At 39.9% G+C, this 17237-nt stretch overlaps 1 protein-coding gene across 1 annotated transcript in view; it reads right to left on the reverse strand.

Annotated features, from left to right (window-relative positions):
* st6galnac3 (ST6 (alpha-N-acetyl-neuraminyl-2,3-beta-galactosyl-1,3)-N-acetylgalactosaminide alpha-2,6-sialyltransferase 3) overlaps positions 1-1299 on the reverse strand; it is a gene marked incomplete at its 3' end in the record, with an annotated part of 70399 nt that extends 69100 nt beyond the window's left edge. Inside the window, exon 1 of the mRNA XM_080503706.1 lies at positions 1246-1299. Coding sequence (XP_080359832.1) covers positions 1246-1263 — 18 coding nt within the window. The 5' untranslated portion in view covers positions 1264-1299. The remainder of the gene's footprint in view (positions 1-1245) is intronic.
* Between the last annotated feature and the right edge of the window lie 15938 nt (positions 1300-17237).

Consider the following 17237-nt stretch of genomic DNA (forward strand, 5'->3'; position numbering starts at 1 on the left):
AATGAGGCCCTAATCATGGTCATGTGGAAAGAAGAAGGCAATTCAGAAAACACACTAACTGATGATCCCACGGTGAAACGTGCGTTTCTCATTCAGAGCATCAAATGTGTAGCTTTCTGCACATTGTCATTGCGTGAACGTCAACAAACGGGGCCTTGATAATCATGCATTAGGTCAACGCATTTTTCTAGAATAAAATATTAAAAGGTCTGTAACACCCAATAATTGTCAAAAAAATAAAAAATAATAACTGTGACCATTCTGAATGTAAAAATGTTCATAACATAAAAATGACCAATAATGGCATAAAATAGTAAAATCTATTCTACAACCATGATTGAGAGTGTTGCAGTGTATGAAGGCAATCTCATCCACTTATTCAAAATGCACAAACCCTGCAAAAACTTTTATGAAGAAATGCAGCCCTATTGTAAGAGTCGTTGCAGTTTTGTTTTTGTTTTTTTCCTTTTGATGCTATTTCAATCATGTCATACCTTATTACAATATTTGCAGAAATGTACTGCAATAATGGATAAAATATCAAATTACACTATTGGCAAGTTCTTACTTTATTAGCTTTGAAAGTGGATTGAATAAGGCAGAAATTACCCGCCATTGATACATTATTTATTGTCATATTACGTCACAGATCTTTCTGAAACTTTTGGGCCTTTTAATCAATGTGCATTTCATACAATACTAGTTTATGCGCATTGGTTTATTTCCCACTTCATCCAGCACTGAAGCATGTCGACACCCCACACCCTGTACAGCCCTGTTCAGATGATTGAACTGTGTCCCTCAGTCAGGGTGAGACACATTCGTCACCTTGTCCCTGAGGTGTGGAGGCTGCATGTCTCACATGATGGAAACACCTGGACGTGTCATGAAGGACACTCAGTCTGCACAGCTGACCGACCGGCCTGCTGCTGCCTGCTTCTCACCAGCAACACTCACAAACACAAGGTTTCGTCTCGTGTGCCTCGACATCACACAGTCCTATTACCACGGGGTAGTGGGGGGGGGGGGGGGGGGGGTAAAGAAAACACAGCAGAGAGACACCAGGGGAGGATCGATTCCCTCGGTGGAGCATCTCCATCGCCACATGCAGCTCACATTTCAGCACATCTGCCCTCAACGCGCCCCGGCCGAGAACCGGCCACGTCTCATGCAGCTCAGGGGGTCGGATCCCGTTCTCTGACAGCGACGGACTTGAGAGAGAACCCCCCCCCCCCAACCTCTTACCTTCCACATCCAGGCCATTCTTATTTCTACGCAGACAATGGTGGACCGCTTGTTTTCTTCAGCTCCACACCGCGTTCAGCGCCTCCGTCTGCAGGACACCGGGGCTCACATGTCCGTCGCCGATGGGGACGCGGATGCGGTACCGTGATCTGCAGGGACGGGCTCCATAAATGTTGGAGAGTACCGTTATTCGTATCGCCTCCCGAGTTTTTTTTTTTTTTTTTCCCACTCATAGAGCCGCTGGCATATAAAATGCTGGGACCTGGACCGATGCTGTGCTGCTACTGGCTGGCAGAGACGCAGAGTCCCGCCCCCGCGTGTGTCACGTGACCGGTACTGAGTTCTTGATTTTGGCTTTAACAACATCAGCATGAGGAGAGCGATCAGTCACATCGTCCAGTTACTTCATGACTGTCATCACTCTATCATCTCATGTTGTAAAATCTTGACCAGATCTTTTTCAGCGGAACATTTCTATATTCAAAGTAGTAAATTGATATTTTGATGTTTTAAGTAACTTATTAAAGTTATACAGCATTGCTCACTCATATTCCCATATATCTCATATAATGCGCCTATCAGTCTGTAACCTGCAGCTCTGCAGACAAATGAAGCTACCAGATGTGAATAAATCAATATTCTAGTAGTTCATAAACTGAGGTGTTTGGTTTTAAACAAGCATCCTCCTGGAAATTTTTATTTAAAAAAATGATTCAATGAATTAAGACTTTTCTTAGTTCCTCTTTTCTTTGTTTCTTAATTTGGTCAATGTGTGATAAAATACACTTTGGCTTATGAGTGAGAACCACATATAAAGAGAGATTAGTGGGGTTTATCTTGCTCAATTAATCGATGCAGACAAATTTTAATTGACTTTCACATGATCCTAAAGGGTAATGAATGATGTGATGTATGCAACTTTAACCGGTGCCAGCACCATCTGCTTTTTATTTGATAATGTTTTGTGCCATATTCTCATGCCTATCCCAGAAGAACATGTCTCCCTCTGGGACTGCTGCTGTATGGTAGGTACTATATATTACTATCATACACACACATCACTTCAAAACTTTTTGGAAACTTCCTGGTAAATACTGTTGTAGAAAAACCGAAGTTCCTTGGTGATGTGCGGTTTCAGGAAGATGAATGAAACTCACTCAGTAACTTCGATGCAAAGAGTGTTTATTAAACAGATGCAGCTGGAGCTCCACACATGCAGATTCTTCAGGAAGACACATACAAGATTGACTATTTCACTCCATTCGCCTGTATTAAGTTGTTCCCTGCTAATCTCCTGCCTCCAAGGTCTGGTTTCTGTGACAGAGACAGGTCTTAAAAGTGTGCCATAAACAAAGTGGTAGACAATACACAAAACCCGCTAAAAGTCCATGATGTCTACTAAACCTAGCCGGAAAGGCACCAGCCTGACCATGGATCAAAATATATGGTCATGGGGCAATCGGGAGTGAGAAGACCAGAACACATCTGTGAATCCCTTAGATAGAGGCACAAGGTTGTCTTTCTACACATGATTCTGAAAAATGTAAGCAAGGACTTAAGATTTTCCATAACAAATACTATCCTGCATTCCAACAGTTACCAAAACGCAAAGAGCAGCTGTTTTTTTTCTTATGCATTTCCTTTTTTTTTGTTTGTTTGTTTTTAGTTTTGCCATGATCATGTGTAAAATTAGGCCATTTTTATTTCTTTTTATTTGTGCATGGGGGTGAATTATCACTCATCTCACTTTAATGAATTTGCAGGCCTGCATGCAATTATTGTCTTCACCATTGAAGTGTGGGGGCGCTGGTCTTAAACGTCACTCTTAAACGTCTCTGCTCAATTTCAAACAGGGAAACCTCGTAAATTTCGGATTTCCTGATAAAAAATAAGCTGGGAGACTCTGAGGAGCAGCAACAGAAAGCTGATCTAGGTCTGTGGGCACTTCTGTCTTGAGGTAATGTCGATAAACTGCATTATTAATATTCAGCACTGTGTTGTGTATGATGGTGCTGAGATCTGGATGTCTTGTAGTCTGAGCCTTTTTTTTATATATAATTCTGATAGTCATACGTGTTTGGTGTCAATTATTGGTTTGTTGATGCATGTTAACATATTTCATAGGTTACTTTGTGCATGTTAATATGGATTTGATTCTAGGTGGAGTTGCACTTTTCTTTTTCCATTAACATTCATGTGACTTCCAGACAAGACATCCATGCAATGTCAAGGAAAATTCATACAAAAAACTTTAAAAAAAACAAAAAACAAAACTCATTATGACTTTTTAGCCCCATTTCCACTGGACAAAAAGTGCTGGAATGGAGTGGTAAAAATAAAAAAGAGAGACAATCAGACAGACCTTTCAACAATTTAAAGGTCATCTATTAACCTCAAATGTTTTTAGACTGTGGGAGGAAATGCAAATAGAGGTGCCAAGCCTGGACATGAACAGGGAATATTTTTTTGCTGTGAGGTTGCAACAATATCCACGACACTTCTGTACCAGCCTATACAATAAAAGTAAATGCATTATATGAGACATTATTGTTCCGTTAGCAATATTTGTCATCATACCAAGTTACCAGCCAAACAAAAGGGTGAATTAAATTTACTTGTGTATATAGTGTGTGTTTCTGCTTCCGCATCATTAGTGGTCTGTACATGACCAGTCATAATCAGATCAGTCAGAGGACGAGTTGCTTGATGTTTGTCTTTGTACCTTGTGGAAATGAACATTGATTAAATGCTTAGAACTCGTCAAAAACAAAAGTCTGTAGCAGCAAAGGAGCAGAGTAGTATCCACACTGATCAATTCTTCAAAGGAACTCAGTGAAGTTCAGCGACAGGTAGAAAGCCTCCATTTGCAGAATATCAGCATCACTGAGGACTTAACGGGATGCAGTTGGCGCTGAGGTCAGCAGGCCAGTCAGAGAGCGAGAACAATGCAGCAGATGGCTAGAGTTAGATGGTCTAGGGCATCAACAGAGATTTATTTGTGATTTTAGGTAGGCTCAGAAGAAAAGTGGTGGAAAGGCTAGAAAAGATCATGATTTACTCTTGTGGGACAGAGAGGGTTTATGAGGTTCAGTCAGGCAAGTCCAGAAGGCAAGGAGAAATTGAGAGACTATAGTTCAGGAGAGGAGACAATTGAGAGAGCAGAGGAGAAAGGTCAGAGAAAATAGGGGGATGAAAGTAATGCTTTGAAAGGAGAACTGAGCGGTATAGTCAGCAATACTTGCACAACCATAAAGAACAACAAGCCTGTTTTAAATTTGTTAGCATATAGTTTATAGAAGGTCTGGGTTCAAATACCAACCAGGCCTTTCTGGGTGGAATTTGCATGTTCTCCCAGTGTGTGCCTGGGTTTCCTCCCATGGTCCTAAAACATACATGTGACGTTAATTGATAACTAAATTGCAGCTAGGTGTGAGTGTGTGTGTTTGGTTGTCTGTCTCTGTGTGTTTGTTTGTCATATAATGGACCAGTGACCAGTCCAGAGTGTCTCCTGCCCTCGCCCATAGTTAGCTGGAACTGGCGCCCTGCCAGCCTGCATAGGATTAAGTGGTATATAAGATGGATGGATGATTTAATCAGGAAAAAGGAGAGCAGCTTAAAATTGTAGCAAAAGCATATGTGAAGAATTTGGACACAGAAGAATGGGGAATATCCACAATGAGAAATAGATCAAGAGATGATTGTTAGGCCCCAAAGGTATAAGGACGTTCATAAGGTGGTCAGGCGTACAATGGCTTCTTTATCCCCAAGGCATAACGGACTCATTTACTAGGTTCATCAAAGCACATTTCATATTCTGACATTACTGTGAGAGAAGTCTCAGTGAAAGAGATTATGGCATGAGTCAATGTGTGTCCTCATTTTGAACGAGACAAAGTCTCCAGAACTTTGAAAAACTCCAAAAATGTCTCTGTGGAATATAGAGGGTAACATTTACCACAGGGATTTACTAACTACATAGAAAGGAATAGCTTAATAAAGACTGTAGATAAGAGGGATTGGGTACCAGGATATACAAGGTACTGGGAGCAGATTAGCATGATCTGGCACCATATTCAGGCAGCCAGGAATACAAAAGAGACCTGCCTGTCATATTTTTGGATCTTGCCAATGTCTTTGGCTCAGTTCTACGTGGCTTGATTTGGAGTGCCAGGGGTTGTTGTCAGTTTAGTGAAAGCATATTTTCCAGAGGTTTTGACTATATGGCAGGAGTCTCAACAGGCTAATAGAGGCTGGAAATACTGTAAGTGTTTTACAAGCTCTCCACTATGTTTATAAAGGCCATGGAAGTAAATATCAGAGCTTTCAGGTGGGACGTAGGTGGTGAAAGAAGAAAGAGACCCGTTAAGACTCAAGATGGATGATGTGGCACTGCTGACACTAAGAGTACGATGTTTAAGGAGGTTACTAGAGAAAATAAATTAGAACCTTTGGTGGGTGATTGATGAATTGACGATTAAGCTAAATGAGTTGGAAGGAAAGTAAGTTATGGAAATGTCAGTGAAGCACGTGGTATGATGTTGACTTGAACAACAGTTAACGGTGCAGTGAAGAAACGAATACTGAAGGATTGGATGAAATAGAACAGTCTAATCAAGAAATACATCAAGGATAGCTGAAGTTGGGGCTTTTGCAGTTTGGGTTATTTGCAAGGCTCGATTCCTCATAGTGGTGATGTATGACATGTTTCTAAGAACATAAAATTATTGAAAGTGTATATGAAATATTTTGGTTACAATGTCATATTTGTATTTAAAATTCCTTTTGATACACACCACGGCCAATAGGATCAAACAACCCTACAATTATATGAATTTATGAGGCATCATAAACACAGATTTTAGATGTCTACAGAAGCCGAGTGCCATAAAAAAAGACAACAGATGTTTTCCTGGGGGTTGTTGCTTCTATATGAACTGAAGAAAACCAGGAAATGACACTTGGGTTGAGTTCTGCTCAGACCTGTTGCCTTGATCTCAGTCAGGTGACTTGTGTATGTATTCTCCCTGAAATTCTAAATAAAACCTCCTAAAACCAAACATTGACATGAGGAACACCGTGGTGACACTGCTAACGATATGTAATTTTTAGACCCAGTGGTTTCTTCAGTGCGACCAAGGAACCAGCAGGGTCCTTTGTTCGAAGTGTTAAGAAAATGCTGAATAATAAAAATGTTCTACTGTTAATCCCCCAGCAATAATAACACTGGTCTGCCAACAATTGTTCCTCCTTTGCTGTGTGACATGAATTATATTTTATGGTATTTGGCAATTTGAGAATTAAAAGAAAAATACAAGGCAGTGAGTCAGTGTGAACCAAATGACAGCTGGATGCATATTTACAAATAAGAATAATGTGACAAAGGCCAGATAATGTCGTGTGGCATTACATCATATTTTCCATATGACATTAAGATTATTGTTCGTGTGCATTGTTTAGTAAGACATACATTGAGATAATTGTGTTCAAAGCGTGGGGGGTTTTCTTTTTCAAATGGACACTTTTATCTTTAATGACATCAGAGAGTGGTACATAAAACTGACATCTGACTGAGTTAAAAGACCTATGATAATACGCATCAAGCAGCAGAGCGGTAGGGTGGGGGGGTGTAACACCAGGAAACTCCAGGGGTCAGGAAGCCTTTTCAAATGATGACTTTTCTGCTTAATGTAGTTCCAGCTACATGAGCTCCCTCCCACCATTTAAAAAACCATGGCTTAGAGGATTTTCCATAATCACTTTGTTTTTACATTTTGCCCCATCTGGACACTTGCAGATGTTTTCATGTACAATTTATAGGCACATTAACCAGTAAATATTAAATCACTTCAAGGATTTATACTTTGCATATAGATTTTTTTTTTTTTTTTTTTAACAAAACATGCGCTATTCAACATGCCAAATGTGTCTGACATCCTGCTATTAAAAAAATGTAGAAAAACAGCAGTTTAAGCATATTCTCATCTTTTCTGTGCTTTTGTTTGCCTATCTGAGAATATTTTTGTTATCTGTGCTGGTAGAAAGATAAACTCTGCCATGCAATACGTCTTCTTCTGATAACACATCTGCCTGAATGCAACAAGATCGCAGTGAGGGGGGAAAAATAGATCATTGTTCTCGAGCAGTTTCTCAAAATCATATCCTGAAATGTCAGAGCCAAATGTGTGTATTTATTGCGGGGTTGCCATTCAGAAACGGTGTGAGCTTCCCCCGTTTCGGACTTTTGAGAGGACTCGCAGTTACTTATTTACCTTGGAAATCTGCCAGGCGATGGGTTAACATAGCAATAAAGTCTGCACGTCTTCAGAAGACTTAAGAAAAATGGATAAAAATGTAATGAATCCAGTGACTGATCATTCCCAGGGAGTTTGTGACGTGACACCATTGAACCATTCAGGATGAGTGTGTTTAATTGTCTTTTTTTAAACATCTATGCCTGAGGCAAATATCCCCATAATACTCTTACAGGGACTGTTTCATTGTACCATTTGTATGGTTTTACAACCCTCTTTATGGCAGCGCTGAGTACAACTCCAATTTATTACTGGACTGCATAAGGACCCCTTAGTCAACATTTTGCTCATAAAGAAATGTATAGTTGGAATTTCTGCAGAGTAAATCCGCTATAAAAGAAAATATAGAACTTTGTTAAACTAATTTTGTCCCTATTTGTCCCTTTTTAATCACTGATATTGTGTGTCGTCTCCACCCCACTCTGCGTTGACTTTAGTCTGGACCTCGAGCTCGCAGGACCCTGGTTCGATTCCTGGTTGCTGAAAGAACATCCAGCATAAGAATGTGCCAAGAGCACAGTGTGAGCGACAATAGCCGTTGAAGATCAGTATCAGACAAGGAAGACAACATGCTGAGGTTGTTCTTTGGAACACTGTACACAAACCTGTTTCTCAAACCAGCGCTGGCCGAGGGGTGAACCGACTTTCTGGCTGGGACCAGTTTTATCTTTGTTAACATTTTAACAATACATCATTCATGCCACATGTAGGTGTAAAGAGAGCTAGTGATCTTCTACGTACAATAAGGGGATGGTAGTGAGGTTATTCGCAATGTCACCCTGCAGCAGTGCAAAAACTTGATATTATTAAATACACTAGTGTCTGAAGTGCTAAGATGATCATGCTTTACATGAAGTGGTTTGATTGTTTCATATCAGCCTCAGAGTTGTTTGACATAGTGCTCTGACATTTATCTTGTACTCCTATTTTATTTACTTTTTAACCGTTACAATATTTATCATGTATCTAAATCAGTATTTGAACACAAACGCTGCAGATTTGACCTTCATTGACCTTTTTCATTCATTGAGTAGCTACATGATGCACGTGATTAGAAATCCCTTCACACAAGAGGAAACCTTTATGCTAGAACTCCATCTAAACGGAAGAATTTACCGATTCACATCACATTTGCTTCCTCATACAGTTTGTTTTGATGGGTTGTTTTTGTCATCAGTGAAACTGTCTCTGCTCAGACATCTGTGGTTTCACTTAACTGTCGTTGTTAATCCTCTCACGCTATATTCTGTAGTCAACATTATTTGACTACAGTGATGTGTTGTTTTTGTCCTGTGTTTTCTTCCCTCAACACCTGTCAGAGATTAATTTGAAATAATTTGATGTACATGTGAAAAAGTTTCATGAAGTAAATGCTGCCTTTCAGTTTTGTTCAGTATCTTGCTGCCTGGGATTGGCAGCAACGTTGGGACAGCGCAAAGTAGATATAGAAAATGGAAGGCTGCAACTAACTTGATAGCACATATTTGGAGAGCTGATTTTGTTGCTATCAATTCCAATATATTTTCACAGAAACTCAGGAAAAGTGATAAAAACACGGTAACCACCCTGTCTGTCTTATCGATCATGTTATTCAAACGCCTGCTTTGTGTCTGTGCCGCCTGTATGGGAGGCTGTAATTGAGTTCATCTGCTGCCTGCCTCCCTGCCAGATGACTTGACACCTTAAGTAAATAGAAGTCTTCCCAGACGTTAGTCTTGTTTGCAAACGAAAGAACCCAATTTACATTTTTCATAGACAAAAAAGATATTTGATACACGTGGCTGTAATTACTGAGACACACAACAGCCTTGATCCACTGAGGCACAAACAATTGTTGGTGGAAAAGAACCACACAAGCACACGTATAAAAATCCTCAGACTGGGTATAAGCACCGACTGCTGGTGAACTTCATGTCTTCACATTTGCTTTTGAAGCTGGGCCTCCCATCAAATCAATGGCTCTATCAGGGTTTTCTCCACATCTTCCACTTTTTTTTCCCTTTTCTCTCCTCCTTCCTTTTTCAAAAGCTTTTCAAATGAGGCATGACGAAAAGTAATCCTCAAACTCAGAGTGCCATATCACAGATTAAATTGTCAGCGCGGCATGTGCAGGGAGTTCTGAAAAGAGAAAGTCAAGGTCATCTGCATTTGAAATTACCTCTGGATGATTAAGAGACTGTGGATGACACTCTGTCACCTCTCTGGGTGTGATAAAGAGCTGTAGGTCTCCAGGAAGCTCAGGAAAGTAACACAACACCATCCAAATAGAATGAATCTCAGTGGGTTGTCTCAGATTTGTACAGTGGATCTAGTGACAGGCAGTTTCAGCTTCATCTGAGAGCGCACATCAATGTTGTATAAGTTGGTTCCACGTGTAGAAACAACACTGACTCTGCTCCTCAGTTCTATAAATCTAAATATGTACAATTTACCAAAGGTTGTCTTTGAGCTCTCTTTCTGAAAGAATAAGAACTTGCTTTACGTTTCTATTTCATTTTTACTATTTTAGTCATTTTACAGAGTTCTTATTGGACACGATGGAGGGAAAAAAAAAAGGCCTTCGGGAAGATCAGGTTTTGTTTTAAAAAGGGCTCCCACGGAAACTTTCTTTTTTGATAAGAAAGCATGAAAACAAAAGTGTTCAAGGACTTAAAGTTTGCTTTCTGTTTATTTGAAGCTCAAGTGCAAAAGTAAATAAATGAAATGTGGGAAATTGTAGTTGATAAAGACACAGAGATGGACTTAAACGGTTCAAGTCCAAACAGACTCGCACTTCTCCAAGAAAACAACATTGTCTGGTTCCTTTAGGGATTCAAGTGAAAATAGTGTGTACAGATTTGCATAGAAGGGGCACCATGCTGAGAAGCAGGGGTCTGATTTCAGTTTCATAAACTCCGTATCAATTTGTGTGATGAGAATGGTCAGCGTTGGTCTGGTTCCCAGGCTGCCGGAGTGATGGTGCATGAAACCCTCCTCTTTCGCTGACAGACACGCACACAAAGACACCAGCAGGGGTTGCCAGCTGATGGAGACAACTCTGTCTATAATCTCTTAGGTGCAGCAAATGTCCACCTCAACATTTTCCATGGAATCCTACAAACAATATTATCCAGACAGTTTAAGTAAAAATGTTTTTTCATTAATGGACATTTTGCACAATGCACAATATTGTTACAGTAATCAAGCTTTATGGACCCCACAACACTTAGTTATACCTGACAACACAAGATTAGTTAACAATGTGTTGTCTGTGACATTCGGCACTCTTTGAAACACCTCAGCTTTCATAAAGCTGCTCTTCAAAGCTTTGGAGTGTGTTTTGGCTCATTATTCTGCTGCAGTAGAAGACTAAGGTCGTTTACTCTTACTCCAGCTGAAAAGGTTCAAACCTTGTCTGCAGCCAAATAATCTCAGCATTAAACAGGATTGCTCACTTTTCTGTTTGTCTCCTCACACACACTGTTTTCGCTGCTACCACAAATCTAAAATGCGTCTCTAAAGATTTTGTCTTTCTAGGTTTTTCCAGCCCAATTATACTGACATGGAAATGTTGGTATCAGCATGATCCTGCAGCTCATATTTATGTTCGATGTTTGAAAGCAGCATTCATTTTGCTGCAGATAAGATAGAAGGAGATTTCTTGTAGTCATGATTATTACAACAGTATGTCCAACATCCTTTGACATTATATATATACATACATATATATATATATCTCACTTGGCAGTGACAAATTGTAAATAATTCACGAAGGATGTTCAAAAACATCTTGACACATTCCCAGGGCCTGATTGAGAACAAGATCAAAAAAAGGATTTCTGAGGAGCAAGTGTCTTAATCGTGTTTGAACCAAGAAATGAGAAATGAGCCATTCACATGTGGGTCTGGTCATCCAGCAGCATCTGCACATCTTTGATGTCTGATGACCAAGTGATTGGACAGAAGATAGACGCCACACTAAAGAATTCTCGTTTGATTTACGGTGGCACGACTTTTATAGCAGTCGTTTATTGTATTTTCCTGCATTTTTGCATCTGCAAGTAGTATCAAGTTCTCACAGCCCAGTGAGACATACTGAGTTAGAAGAGGTTGGAAAGATAGACGGTGGAAGTCTAGTAATTTGGTACCGAGAAACGTTGTTTCATCAAAAGATATTTAATATAGTATGAGAAAATGTCCAATGAAAACATTTTCAGAAATTGGGCAGAGATTTATTTTGCTTAAAAGTGAGTAAATAATAAAAATGTAACATATAGAGGATGTTGTGTGATGTGATAAATATTGGGGCTGCATACTTGTTTAGTTAGAATGTCCCTGAATTGAATCCAGATTGGGTTTGTGGGTCTGCATTTGTGGAGTTTGTACATTTTGGCTAATCTAAAATTGTCCTTAAATGTCAATTTTTGTGATTGTTTCTCCATGTTTGCTCTGTCAAGGACTGGCGGCCTGTCAAAGGTGTAACCTGCCTTCATCCATCATCACAGCTGGGACCAGCTCCACTGCCCTAAACTGGATGAATCCAAATAGAATATGGATGGTGGAATCATTGAATAAATCATGTCAACACCTTCAAGACTTTCTTTCACAGTATAATGCAATTGAATTTTCTGTGAATTCTATGCAATGACAGTGTTTTGGTTTTTAAACCACAGTTTTAACTAACGTCGTGATGACCTTCAGAATGAATCACTTCAACTTTAATCTGATAGTTTTTGCTTTGGAGAGCGGGTATCATCATCTATCTGTGTCCTCAATAAAAGGTAACTCCAGCAGTACTTTCACACCAGCCAGGAATTTCAAAGGCTGGAGTTGCACATCAGCTCATCTCCACCTACAGAAGCAGCTGTCGTCCCCCGGTGCCTCTCTGCTTCCGAGACGGCTTTGGGATGAATTGTACTGACTCACTTTGACAGATTAGCCCCTCCTTACACTGAGAAGAAGCATAAATTGAAATCTAATTACCATGAGTCTTTTTGGATGCTGTGTTATTTTGTTCATGTAGGAATGATTCATCTGATAACACACAGTTCAGCCGTCTTAAAACAGACTCAAATAAATAACTGGGGCAATCATCAATCCTTGGTTGAAAAAGCAGTTTTTTTCTTGCCCTTCCACAGAATGAAGGTCATTTTCTTCCAACAGTCTGATCCATGTCACCATAACAACACAAAGTCCAACACCTGAGCCTTACTGCCTCCTGGTGAACAGAGCAGAGTGATAATGGGAGAGAAATAAGTCTAGGATAATCGTGTCTAACTGCAGTACAATAAACACGACAGCTGTGCTCCCTTTAAGCACAGCATATCGAGGATAAATTTAACACCTCACAGTCCATTTAGCAGCTGTGTGGGAGATTTTGATCACATCAACTATTCCCACTTATCCTGGAAATATAGCACTGATATGAGCTCCTTTTAAAAGTACTGGAGGAATATGTTCAGAGAAAAATCAAATATGAATGTGAACATCTGCACCTCAGAGTCAGATGTTGAAAAGTGTTCTCAGGAGACAGAAGTGACATTTTGTAAATACACAAATTTACATCTATCTATATTACATGCAGTATGTCTGGATCATATAGACAGACTATACATTTGCTGCTATAAGGCGAGGACCAGAAGTCATAGCAGTTATTTGTTGTCAAATATTGTAGACTGTAGAAGCAATGCATTGCTACACCCACACAAATGTACTGGACATTTTCTGCTTTAGTGTTCAAATCATCACAAAATCATTCTTTTTTCTGTTTGCAGAACAACAACATCAATCCTCTTTATAGGTTTGGGGGTATTTTTGTTAATGTTTGTGTTTAGTCAGCTTGGAAACTTTGGAAAACAAATGAGTGCGGTAAGTGTCCTACAGATGAAGAAAATATGTTAATTAGGATCAGCATGGCTTTGCTATATACTGGTTTGAATTTTGTGTTGTTTTTTTTATAGATCCAGAACTGTCTGATCTCTGCAATTGAATCTCTGATCTCAGTTTGGAAGTGCCCAGTGTTCAATGAAAACAAACTCAAAACAGCGCTTCCTCTCATTTACAGCAAGAATGAATTTCAACCCCGTCTTGGTGCAGTATATTTACTCCACCTGTTTACAGAGAACAATCTGGAAGAGGTCTTTTCAGTGATGTTACTCCCTGGTCAGGTGCTTCTTCACCTTAAAGAGAATAAATGGTCTGCACCATGACACATATTAAGGCATTGGCCATGCTGTCAGCGTGAATGGCTTCGAAATTCAGTTCTTATAAGTTTTAATATTGTTAAGTTTGATTAAGATTAGGATTCCAATGGTAGAATTTTCCTCCCAATAAATAGTTGTTCCAAATGTTATTCATATTTAAATGTCTTTAGTTTTGCATACTGCACCCCCATCTTAAACATTTTCACCAGCCACAATTGCTTTTACAATAATATAAAAGCTTATTTTCTCATAATTACATGATAAAGTCTCCTTTTTGAACACATCATGGTCATGTAGATTATATATATATAATACAGAAGAAGAAAATCTGATATGATATTTTCTTTTTTTCCCTAAGATTATGTCTATTTCAGCTTGCAGTATTTCTATTTTCAGCTGCTCAAAAGAGGATAGTTTCCTGTCTAAAAGAAATGAAAAACATTATATTTCATCTGAAGGTGAGACATAACTCCAACATGCACAGCAGAGAACAGTCCTAAAAAAGATACAAGGACTATCAATTAAGAGCGCTTTTTTTAAATAGTCAGGATTTGTCCTTTCTTCAAGTGGAGTGAAAATGAAGCCTGTCTGGGTGAAGCAGGTGAGACACCGACTGTAACAGGAGACCCTGGAACTCCTGGTTTCTCCCAGCACAGAGGCACAGAGCTGGCTTCACCGTGTTATTAATTGAACACACATATTTATGCCTTATCGGGCTCCAGACCAGCTTTGCTGCTTTGCGTTCAGTTGCTGTGAGTCTTACCTGACCCCTTTACAGGGCATCCAGCACTCCCTTGTCTTCCCCTGTGTGTCTCCAGCTGCCGACCTTTTCAGGGCCCACCGCTCTCTCCTTCTCTGCAGCCAGGCAGCTCTCCATTCTGAATCAGAGTCCACTCCTGCTGCTGCTTCTCCACCTGCCACCCTGCAGTTCACCGGTGACAGACATTTCACAGGTGATCAGCCTCTGATGGGCCTCAGGTGTGCTCCGTCAACCCCCCCCCCCCCACGTGACCTCGTTCATTTCTTCCCAATTGTGATCCAAAGTTCTTTTTTTTTTTTACATAAAGTCTTCTAATTTTTAAGATTGTAAAATCCCAGCAGTATAAAGGGATTTTATTCATCTGTTAGAATATTGATAATAGGTTAAGAGAAAGGCCAAAAAGATTTTTCTGTATCTAAGGCTTGTGATTACAGAAGCATAAAGCATACTTCGCCTGTCTGGATCATAAATTTAATAGCAAGGATCACTTTGTCACATCTAACGATTTCAACCTGCTCTCCTGGACTTTACTCATCCACTGCTGTCAACAACATTATGTAAAGAACCTATGATGGAAACAAAAAGCAGTTTAAAAACAACTGTTCCATTGGAAATATTGAATTGCAATATAATATATAGCTTGACTGAGTTTTTCATGGTGAAAATCAAAACAATTCTAATTATCCATCTTTCCATCCCTTAGACTAGCTCAAGTTCATCTTAACTTCCTGGTCTGAATCTCTGATGACTGTCTCGCAGGTAAAACGAGACAGCATTAATTAGTGACTGCAGTGATGCTGTTGGGCAGATGTTTTAATGATGAGTCACAGTCAGGTGAGCAGCTTCATGTTACTCACATTTATCCGCAACTAATTGTCTCCAGGCTTCATGTTCATAATTTAGGCAGAAATCAAATTAGACTGGGTTTGCATGGAAGCTGAACATTTATCTTTAATATAAATCATGTTTCAAGTCCTCCTCAAAACAGAGGCTTCATGTTGTTTTGTTAGCTCTTACGTTGTTCAGATTGCTTTTGTTTTAGTCACACTGTGTGCCAGGCAGCGTTACAGTAATGGAGGACACAAACGTAGATGAGATTCTAACTAAATGCAACCTTTAATAAAGATGACGATAATCCAATAAAAGTATTCTAAGCGGTGAAACACATACCCCCACACACACACAGTGAGGAAAACAAACAGTAAACTGACAGTTAACATGGCAATAAAATAGGCAAGAAACTATGCAGGAGACATGCGAGCTCCACAGATGAAACAAACAAACCACAACAGACACATGGACCTTTGAATGAACACTCAGGTGAGAAATGTAGAGCAACAAGACAAACACGGAACACATGAAATATGAAAGCAGGCAGGGAGATAAGCCACAACATGAAACCTGGATCATAGACACAAGCATAAAACATGGAAGAGGATGTGTTGACACAACATGAACAAAACCAGTCGAACCTGAACGTTACATATAAACCAGGACACTTGGATGGATGGACATGGAGGGAAATGTAGGAAAGCTAATGTCTGTATAGCAGAACAACATAAGGCAATAAGAAACAAACAGAACAGTGAAGGAATTAAACCTAGGAGAAACCCAAAGAAAAGAAACCACCAAGACAAGACAGAAAATAAAACATAACACAAACAATGCAAACAGAGTAGAAACGACCACCGTGGTTGTCCTTTTTTTAATTATGCTTTTTCCAACTTAGCTGTCGTGAGGGACTTTAGATGATCCCTGTCAATCACAGGACAAACAGAGAGAGAGACAGAAAGACACTCACAATCACAGCTTGGGCCACAACATGCCAACCCTGGGGGGAAAAAAGGAAAATATTGAATCAAAAGTGATCAAATCAGCTGCAGCTGCACAAACGCCCATGGCTTGTAGGGCAAAAACGTAGCTTTGACATTCTTGGAAGTCTCAGGAATCAAACAAGGGTTCATGATGCAGATGTAAAATTCATACCTTCCCGACCTCGACGGGGGACAAATAATATTACTGGGAAAAATAAGCATAAACACAACTGGGTGAAAACACAAATCTCTGTTTTCCCTCCAAAGTCATGAGTAACCTCTGCACATATAATGCTGCTGTGGTTTAATTAAACATTTATTAAGTGATTGTCTACAGGGCCTGTGGTTCAGGCTGCAGCCTCATTCCTGGACTAATCCGCTGTGTTTTGTTCTGAGAGATAACAAGAGGGTGAGAGGAGAGGAGAGGAGAGGAGAGGAAAGGAGAGGAGAGGGATGAAAAATGGGTTCCGGCTTTTCTTACATGAGAGGCAAAAGCGTTGATCCATCCATCTCTCTCTCTCTCTCTCTCTCTCTGGTCTCCTTGCACTCTGCTTCCATCTTTCATTCACATGTTTATTTTTTTTCCTTCCCTTTCTCCCACCCTCTGTCCTCCTCTTCATCTCTCTCTTCCTCACTAATGAGAGCCGGTGGGGTTTCTCAGTAGCCTGACAACCAGCATGTTTGTCTCTGCCCAGACACCAGGGGCCCACAGATTACTGCTCCCCCATCGACAAAATAAATACACAAATAAATACAAAATGCGGAGGGATTCTAGTTTGCCTTCTGCAGGTCCAAAATACCACATAATGAAATATGCATGAAGAAAGAACAGAAGCAGAGATAAAAGAAGGGCAGGGGGGCACCTTAAATCTGATTGGGCCCCCTGTTGCCCCTGCCAGCAGAGTCACAAGGTGATTGTGTTATG

Source organism: Blennius ocellaris (genome assembly GCF_963422515.1).
Source record: "Blennius ocellaris genome assembly, chromosome: 10".
NCBI classification, from domain to species: Eukaryota; Metazoa; Chordata; class Actinopteri; order Blenniiformes; family Blenniidae; genus Blennius; species Blennius ocellaris.